Below are 10,584 nucleotides of genomic sequence, written 5' to 3' on the forward strand. Positions count from 1 at the left end.
AGAATTTTGAGCAACATCTCGAACCATCACTGTCATAAACATTACCACCATCGACATCTGCATCACCCTTAACTAACGTGGAAGCAACATTTCAAGGTAAAGCGATTAAAACCAGTACATTTCACAAACAATTATTATTTAAGTAAATTGCAGTCGACTGTAGACGACGTTAAACGGACATCCAGTGCCTATTGACACTCAGTTTCAGCACATCGCAGGTCGGAATTGATTTGGTGAGGGTTTATTTTCTATTTTAGTTTAATTTCGTTTTATTTTCATCCAACTTCATTTTTGTTTGTATTCTAGTCACGAAATAAAGATGCGATTATAGCAACCTCACAAAATTATTAATATAAGTATATACATTTAAGGAACGACATACACCTACAAAACTGTCAAAAGTGCGAATCTAATTATACATGTTGTTTCACATCATTATTCACTTAACCACAACATTTTATATATAAAGTACTGCAAATCTGTTTTGGGGAAATATGTTAACTGAAATAGAACTTTTAGACATTAGTTTATTAACAGTCGAAATTTATCTCGAAACTCTATCCCCTATATACTTATATAGAGTGAATGCAGCCGCTCCGCCAAATTATATTCAAGAGGTTGTAAAATAATCTTTAGGGAAAAAGTTTGTCAATCTAGTGAGAAATGACTCAGGATTACAAGTAAAATGATATAAAATTTTCCTTATATAAGTTATTTACGCCGTGTAAAGTACATGAACAGTTTGCATATTGAAAAATGTATATCCTTTTTCATGATCAAGTGTCGATTGAGATCGAAAAACAATAGTTCGTGTCGCTGGATATTTAAAAACATACATTTCCAGATAATGTTTTGAAGATATGAAGTTAAGAAATTTCTATTATTTACTGATACATAATTGTCAATCGTCGTTGTTTTCAATTATGTGTAAATGTATGTACAAAAAGTGATCAAACAAATTTTGAAATCTTATTCGATAATTACTTTCATACTTGACTTTACTTTTGAAGTAATCACGCAAAGTATTTTACGTTGGAGGAAACACGTGTGCACGAAACAGCCAAGAACCCTAACGTTTGGTAAATGACGTTTCAAATAATTCGCTCCTATTCGTAAAAGTGTTAAGTATAATCAGTGCAAGAACACGTTTTTGTTTTTACAGTTTTATTGAACAACACACCGAATGTGGCGCACTATTTTCTTGATATCTACTATGTTTAATACGTGGTCGTACGGAAAACAATGAAACGACGCCACGCTGTATGCATACAATCATATACACATAATTAAGGACGCACACACATGAAAAAAAGAAGAAATTGGTTTAAAAACAACAGCCTCGCCTATTTATGGTTGTTTGGCAACCCTTAACATCAAGTAATTTTCCTCGATACGTGCTTCCGATATTCCACTCTTTATAGGGGTTGGCTTCCGGCGTCAAAATGATGTAAGTTGAAACAATCCTTTTTTTCTCAACATTTGTGAGCCAGTGTGTGTGTAACGCCGGAAGTCATAATAGGAGAGGGGGGGCATCAATCCTTACCGCTCTAAAAGTAGATCCTCAATGCTCATAGCTAACGCCTCTTTATGAACACCGTCGTGCTACCCATTGCTCGATTTGACTCGGCACTTTACTGTGCTTGTTTGTACAGTTTATCGTATAGAACACATTCGCGTCAAGGCTTTGCCCAAGAATTGTGCTTAGGCACAGGGGAAAAGACTTGCAGTTGTGGTGTGTGTCGCTTGCTGATATGGTACCATCTGCAATGTATTTGTGCTCGTTTGATAGTGAAACAGTACTTCGATAACAAAATCACAACAGATAATTTCATTTCAATAAAGGGATTTCTGTGTGAAACATATTTTAATGTTATTGATGTTTAAATCAACTGTTGTAGCTTTAACTGAAAGAAAAGTCCTGCATAAAACTGTTTTAAGATGTTAGTCCTGACAGCAACAAGGATTTTGAAACTCGGCTCAGTGGCACCATTGTGCTAAAGGACCATTTGGAAAGGCCAGATGCTTAAAGACCGTAGTGTTTTACTCCTTAAGCTATCCGAGCAGGCTTTCTAAAATATTCGTTAAAATTCTCTGTACCATTCGGCTTGCGGCGATCGTATGAAGAGCTACGTATGATTTAATGATACATTATATCATGCTGTATTTTGCATTTTGACGTTCAGCACGACTAACGTAAATAATATGTCATAGAAACACGTATAGAACTTTCTCCCATAAGTTTGGGTAATACTATCTCGGCTTGACTCGATTCGATTCTCTTATCTCATTCACATTGCCTGAGTTGTACTTAAGTGTGATAAAAACAAAACATATAATAAAAGAAATCATGAATCCAAACCTACTAAAATAAATTAATTGCAAAATCGACAAATGTAACACCAAACGTCAATTGCAGATACATTTGTCATTTCCAATCAAAGGGGTTGCTTTATTTATTTTAACATATTCATTAGTAAGGAGTAATATTTAGTAAGGATAATTGATGTTGAATATTTTCGTCTGGAATTTGAGATAACAACTTAAAATAAATACTTGATAAATAAGCGAGTATCCTTTTTTTAAATATTGGGTGAAAAATAACATCCACGTATGAATTATTATTTTTTAAATTGTGCCCTCATATTATAAAAAGAAAAACGTTGTCTGTATGAATAGGTATCTACAATTAGTGATTTACATAAGGAAATTTTATTTTTAACAATCTCGTCGACATAATTAAAGATTACACATATTATTAAGACGTTTTATTTACCAATTATGTAAAGTGGATAAAGCTTGTTTGTTATTTGATTACACCCTGGCATTGGATCAAACCGGGTGGGCGAAAAAAAATAAGTTATTGGGGTAAAAAAACAGAGCTAGTTGTATTGCTTTTGAAGTATATTACCTTCCTTATTTGCGAAATAACCACAGACTTCCAATGTTTCTTTTCTGTTCCAAATATTTTCTTTGTTTGATCTCCTGTCTTCAGCAAAATTTGCATTTTTACCAAGAAGACGCACGTACATTCTGGTATTTTGCACTCTTATCCTAAGTTCTCAATGACAATACACTAAGGTAGTTTCGTTCTTATTAGAATTTTTTTTCATAAGGATATATCATCATAAACACGAATTTTATATTATTTCGTCATAGTTTTCGTAGAATTACCGAATATTTCCTTATCCAAGCAAAATGGTCCCCTACCGGTGGAACTCCACCATTGTCAGTAAAAAAACAAAACATTTTTACATATATTTGTTGCCATAGCAACCAGAATTTTTGACGTAGGAACAAAATGAAATGCCGTGCATAATCTCCATATTGCCATCTATCCATGTTTCAAGTTTCATGAAAAAATATGAAGAACTTTTAAAGTTATCGCAGGATCCAGAAAAGTGTGACGGACTGACAGACAAACAAACTGACAGACGGAGTGCAAACCGGTTTCACTGGTAGGGGACAATAAGGAAAATTCTAAATAGAGTGCTTTTTTATGTTTGTGTTTATTTCATTTTTTTATACATAGGCGATTTTGTTCAATTTAATCGGTATTTTTTATTATTTCATAGTTGGTTCTGGGAATATGGGAGAAAGATTATGCACTTAAATTCCTGAACTGTCAATAGCTCTGTTTTTTGCATCTTAATCTGTGGCAGCTTTACATGACCCTCAAATAAAGCAATAAAGCATAAAGTTGTAGAACAAAATAATATTCTTTTTTAATTTCTTTTGTCATATTTTTGACATAAAAAAGGTGTACCAAGCCTGTAAACATATGCAATCGTCATAAAATGAGAAAACTTTGCCAAAATAAGGAACAAGTTACAACATATGCATACCTCGGTAAATTTTAATTACAAACATACATGTTAAAGGCATGAACAATACAAAACATTTGAGAAAAAAATACATGGTAAAACGAACAATTTTTCTTGAAAAGAAAGCAAGTTTATGTAGCACATGTATATTAGTGATTGAATGTCCAAATTATGTTAATAAAAAGTGCATTATTATGTGTATGTGTACATAATTTTATTTTTCTTTGTAATGCGTATTATTGCAAGTAAACTGATATCCGACTAATCATAAATTCTGAAAATCAATTGCACATATATTTTATCAAACAAGAGTAGCAAATGGAAACTATGTTATGCATACATATTCATTATTTATTTATTGGCATAAGTTATTTTATTAATTTATTCCATAAAGTAAAACTTACAGCATAGTATTATGTTGTAAAAAAGGATATATTTTAAAAGCCTTTTTTCGCTGGAATCATTATCTTGCCGTCCTTAGGTGGCAGAACATTCCTGGCAAAATCCCCATTCATGTTTCCGGCTGGCCTATAGCTGGCTACTGCAATCCATTTTCCTTTACCATCTGTGGCTCTTGCCGCCCCGATTTCCTGGCTTCCTTTCCAAACAACTTGTGTGAAATGGCCTATAAGAACAACATATTTTTACAATGTTGGCATAATTCTGCATACGATTACCTGTCGGTTATTCTCACAAAGTTTCAATAACTCGTCAAAATACTGGCTGGTATTATATTACGAAACTTGCAGATTATCTTATAATTTTTCAAAACTTGTCTTCTTTTTTATGGTAATTTGCGGTGTTTTTGCAAAATATATACGGTTTTTGTGGAAGCATATTCTTGGACAGAAGACAAATAATGTTCTAAATTTTTAAACTTTCGCGAACGATTTGTCTTGCTTCATGAACATATTTTCTGGCAATAAACACAAACAGTAAAGTTGATGCCTAATACGACATAAGATACTATGTTTTAAGATTGTAATTGCAAAAAAACGATTTAATTATACTTCGCTAGTTTTCGCAAGTTATACGATTTTCACACAAAAGTCATATATATAATTTAGTATTTTTACTTTATCATGATATCGGAAACGTCTCTGGAAAATATGTGAGCAATATATATGTATTATATTATGCAGGTTGGGGCACTAACGCGAGTTATATGAACTGGGGTGTTGGCGCCAAAACGACAAATGAAGCGCGTGCATCTATCTCAGCGAATAAACCCCACCCACACAATCATTATTCTGTATCGTCGTCTGAAATAAGACAAGACAATTTATTTCGTAAGTATTGTATTCTTAGCCGGTGGCCTTTAACTACGAAATAAATTTTCTTTTCTTTCTTGACTTGCCTCGTCTGAAATGTGCCATTGAATTATCGTTGAAAGTAAGGGTATACGTACATACCTGTACCATGTTTAAAACTCGCCTCGTTGAAGTCATACTTCGCGATTTCAGAGTACCATGCGTCCGTTGGCTCCTGCCCTAAAAATAAGGGAGACAACTTCATGTGTTGACAAGAATAAGGGAGAAAACTTCATTTGTTGATAAGAATAAGGGAGCCAACTTTATGTTATCACAAATATAAGAGAGCCAACTTCATGTGATGACAATAATAAGGGAGCCAACTTCATAGTGCGAGAAGAATACTGGGGTACATGGTCTGAAGTAATGTAACTGAATTAGCTTCTTGAACTTACACTAACTCATTATTTTATGGATTGCTAAATATCGAAAACATTTGGAATCTATAATTACGAAAATACTGTTCTTCCTAGTAGTAATATATTATTGTTGCACATAACTCTTGCGAATCCTGATGTATTGGAGTCTAGACATTGAAATAATTAGAGCTAGGTGTAAAACATCAAAAAAAGTATATTTAAAAATTATGTGACAGTAAGAACGACAACATCGTGGCTTTTACTTATATTTGAATAGTTTGCGTGTCTGTATTGTAACATTTGATAAAGAAAATAACTTACCCTCTTAAAATACCAGTAATCGAAAACGTTTTTATATCCTTTAATATAATTTTCAGTGAATCCTTTTGAACTTCGTTTGTTATGTTTTTATATAATATGGATTGTAGTTATTTAAATATAAATAACTATTTATTGAAACCAATCCAAGAAGACATAATATCATGCTCTTGATGCAATTGGAAATAATAGACACATTCCAAAATGTTGATTCTCGAAACCTTTCAATCTGAGGACTTTTTCCAAATCTTTTATAATTTATGCATGTATCAATATTAGACTTGTATGTAAATAAAACTCATATTGAGCTTGCGTTCTTCAATTAAGTGTTGTCTTCTGCTATGGATTATTCGAAAGAGTTACGTATGTTAAATCATTTATTAATTTGATGATTTTCATTTAAATCAATTGTTAAATTGATTACTAGTTTATGATTTTCCGTGTAATATAGAATTTTATTAGTAAAGAAGATTCGATTCCAGTGAAAAATGTTACATCATGCGCAGTGAACATCGGTCAAAATATCATATACATGTATTTTAAATAAAAGTTAAGCAACATTTACCCCTTACGTAGGCAGTGTTGATTTCTACATTAATATTATTACTGAAGAAATTTTCAAGACGGAGAGTCAAAGTTGACGATACCGCAAAATATCAAAAGATTATTTTAATTTACTTAGAAATAGCGCATAATAAAATACTGATGTAAATGGCCGATTTATCAAAGGCAATAACGATCTAATGGCATTCAATTTACCACTATAATTTGGGGTAACATGCATGGCGTTGACGGACGCAAATGCCTCTATTGATGTCCTCGTTCTTCCTCTATTTTCTTACGGACAATGTCGAATGATGGACCAAAATCAATGAGGACCATGTTAAAATACTGATAATACTAGTTTATTGATGTTTACTCTGTTAATTGCCACTTTATATTTTCTGTTTACATTGCATTTTTTAAGAAGGAAATAGCACTAATCGACATTAGAGCGTTAGAAATGATAAATGTATTACATTTAATTCTATTCCATGAAAATTAATTTTTTTTAAGTTGAAGTTAACCTTTTGTATAAACCGGGTCACCGATCGCACGGTAGATTAACCGGGTAATAAGCATTTTGTTGGCGTTCGGTGAATTTTCGTAGTGGTAATAAAAAAATATTTTTCACGCTCCGACATTCGCGGATATTTTTCTTTCAGCATACGTGAAATAAATTCGACAATACAACGAAATCAATAAATAACCTTTATATATGTATGCACATCATTTATAGCCCATATACCACATATACGACTACATAACTTAGTTACTATTCGGCTTAAACCTACCCGTATAATCAGTAGGGCTGGAAGACCACTTTGAGGCGATGTTTTCTCCCAATCTTTGACCTTTGCGGTCACAATTGCTGTGCTCAAAGGAGTTTGTTGCAATCAGGTGATTGGCCCAGTTTTGGGCGTAATCAGACAAATCTTGAGCATGCTTCAATGGCGAAGCCTGAAATCAAACCGGTTAAATCAGGTAATACTCGTTTAATACCCCGTATGCATTCACAACGCACGTGCTTGAACCTGCAGTAGCAGCAGTAGTATTAGCAGTAGTAGTAGCAGTAGTAGTAGCAGCAGTACAAGTAGTAGTAGTTGCTGTAGCAGCAGCAGCCGTAGCAGCAGTAGTAGAGAAACAGTAGAAGTAGTAGTAGTAGTAGTAGTAGTAGTAGTAGTAGTAGTAGTAGTAGTAGTAGTAGTAGTAGTAGAAGTAGTAGTAGCTTTTGTATGAAGTAGTAATAATTATGGTAATAGTATAAATAGTAAACCTGATGTTTAGCCCTATACTCGTTGTGGGCCTTAATCAATTCTTCTATGAACTTGCTATTTGACATTGTCCTCTGAAAAAAAATGTGGAAGACAGTTTGCATATCTTTATCTTACTTATCTCAATATAATATTATTATCGATGCAACTTACTTCCAAAAGGAATAATTTAAAAAATGTTCCTATTTTTATTCCAATAATATACATTCCAAGTGTAATTCCTTCACTGTAAGAAAATTACATTTTCCAATCTGAATATCTTAAAATAGTAGCTAAAATATCTCTGAAAATAAACTTTTAAAATGACGCAGTAAGAGTTATACTATTTCGCACTAAATCCTTTCTAAAATTTCAACCTTTTGCTAGTATTCAATCCAAATATTTTTTTTAACTGTTTATATTATTTTAAATGTCAGAGAACGATGTACAATTTTAACAACGTTGTCTACCAAGTTTAAAATATAAACTGTAAACATATATCCCTTACGGCGCTCGTTTATAGCTTATGAAAAATGTCGGGTAAGGTTTCTTCTTAAAAGAAAATATAACAATGCTCTTCTTAGTATTCCACTAAAATATAACAATGCTCTTCTTAGTATTCCACTAGAAGACACTGGGTATTAAGTTTCAGAATAGCGGAAAATTTCAATAGCATAATTTGTTAATAAATTGTGCATGCTATTTAAGAATGATTAAACGTATCAATATTGAACAATATGTATGTTGAATTGAATCACCATGAACTTTAAAGTCAAAACAATTATACATGCAACATCAATTAGCGAAATTATAAGTAGGTTAACGACGGTGTGTCAGTTTTTCGCAGAACAAGTATAGATGGCGTGTTTGGAAAATGGACGGTTAAAATCGCAATATGATTTAAACACTGTCTTCAGCGAAGCAAAATTTGCATTTTTACCAAGAAGACGCACGTACATTCTGGTATTTTGCACTCTTATCCTACGTCCTCAATGACAATACACTAAGGTTGTTTCGTTCTTATTCGGCATTTATTTTCATAAGGATATATCAACATAAACACGATTATTTTTTTTCCTCAAAGTTTTCGTAGAATTACCGAATATTTCCGTATTGTAAAGAATGTGTTAAAGTGGGCTCAATACACAATTACTTTCCAGTAAGTCAAATAGTTTTTCAAAAAAATGAGTTTCTTATTACAATAAGGAAGATTCTAGATACAGTGTTTTTATGTTTGTGTTCATTTAATTTTTTATACATAGGCGATTTTATTCAATTTAATTGGTAGTTTTGATTATTTCATAGTTGGTTCTGGGAATCTGTGAAAGAGATTATGCATTTAAATTCCTGAACTAATAATAGCTCTGGTTTTTGCATCTTAATCTGTGGCAGCTTTATATGACCCTCAAATAAAGCAATATAGCATGAAGTTGTAGAACAAAACAATATTTTCTTTTGATATCTTTTGTCATTTTTTTACATAAAAACGGTGTACCAAGCTTGTAAACAGATGCAATCGTCATAAAATGAGAAAACTTTGCCAAAATAAGGAACACTTTACAACATAGGCATACCTCGGTAAATTTTAATTTCAAACATACATGTTAAAGGCATCAACAATACAAAAAATGAGAACAAAATACATGGTAAAACGAACACGTTTTTTTTAAAGAAAGCAAGTTCATTTAGTACATGTATAGTGATTGAATGTCCAAATTATGTTAATAAAAAGTGCTTTAATATGTGTATGCGTACATAATTTTATTTTTCTTTGTAATGCGTATTATTGCAAGTAAACTGATATCCGACCAATCATTATTTTTGAAAATCAATTCTGAAAAACAAGAAAACAGCATAATCACACAAAGCGCTGTTTTTAACCAAATTGTAGAAACCTTAGATAAATGGACTGCCTTTTAACGGCTCGAGTTTGTGGTTGTCGTGTGGGTCTTGGTGGTGCGTGATCCATCAGGATTAACGATTGTCTCTTCCACGTAGGTTGTGGTTACACCATCTGCACATGAAAAAGTATAGTTCAGCCGAGACCAACTGCATTAAGTCTTTAACCATACAGTTTAACAGAAACAACCTGTATTATGTCTTTACAAATAAAAGATTTACAGAAACCACCGACATTATGTCTTAAACAATAAATTTTTACAGAAACTATCTAGAGTGAACGTTCAACAATACGGTTTAACCGAATTACCTTCATTACGCATTTTGAAATTTTAAAGGTTTAACAAAAACCACATGCATTGTGCATATAACAATTTAGTGTAATCGAAACCAACTGCATTGTTTATTTAACAATAGCGTTTGACAGAAGTTATCATCATAGAAGTAATCGAAACTACATGAATATTTCATTTAACACTTAAACCGAAACCACCGTCGCAGGTGTTAAACAATAAATGTTTATTTAGGCGGAAAACGCACAATATCAGATTGCTTAAAAGGACTTGTTTAAACAGAATACAATATGAATACCCATTGTAATGGGAACGTATATTCAAGCTTTGTTGCCTCATTGTAATCAGAAATCCAGGATGGTCGTAAGAAGCATTGTATGCAGGGTAAATTCGGATTCAATTTAAGGTTAAATTATATTCAGGTTCTTTATGCACTGTCTATATGCTTCTATTGATCAATTTAAACATTATCTTTTATGTTATAAGTTAACTCGTGTGTCTATTAGCTAAGTTGGTAGAGAGCTGGACTTCTAATCCGTGGATTGCGAGTTCGATCCCCGGCCCGGCCACATCACTTGTCCGGGGGATTGGACATGAAATCATTTCCACGGATATTCTCTCCCCTTTCCCTGATTCAAGTAGATCATGTTTAGTTGCTGGTATAAATATATATAAAAGTATGGAATAAATAACCAGGAAATGTGTGAGATTGTTAAATTCTCGCCGAGATAAGACTGAACTGCTGTTGAAAATGACAAAAAAAAAGTTAGCAAAAGCAACAACAATTGAAC

General features: G+C 32.6%; 1 protein-coding gene across 2 annotated transcripts in view; it reads right to left on the reverse strand.

Moving 5' to 3' along the window:
- LOC127837101 (Golgi-associated plant pathogenesis-related protein 1-like) overlaps positions 1-10,584 on the reverse strand; it is a 36,620-nt gene that overhangs the window by 20,691 nt on the left and 5,345 nt on the right. Inside the window, exons 1-4 of one of the 2 annotated variants that reach the window (XM_052363944.1) lie at positions 7,979-8,109; positions 7,625-7,696; positions 7,143-7,308; positions 5,234-5,311 (exon numbers count right to left, since the gene is read on the reverse strand). The exons of the other annotated variant lie outside the window; for it this stretch is intronic. Coding sequence (XP_052219904.1) covers positions 5,234-5,311; positions 7,143-7,308; positions 7,625-7,690 — 310 coding nt within the window. The 5' untranslated portion in view covers positions 7,691-7,696; positions 7,979-8,109. Of the gene's footprint in view, positions 1-5,233; positions 5,312-7,142; positions 7,309-7,624; positions 7,697-7,978; positions 8,110-10,584 lie in introns of those variants that run through there. 2 annotated transcript variants of the gene reach the window in all.

The sequence above is a fragment of the Dreissena polymorpha genome, chromosome 7, assembly GCF_020536995.1.
Source record: "Dreissena polymorpha isolate Duluth1 chromosome 7, UMN_Dpol_1.0, whole genome shotgun sequence".
Taxonomy (NCBI): domain Eukaryota; kingdom Metazoa; phylum Mollusca; class Bivalvia; order Myida; family Dreissenidae; genus Dreissena; species Dreissena polymorpha.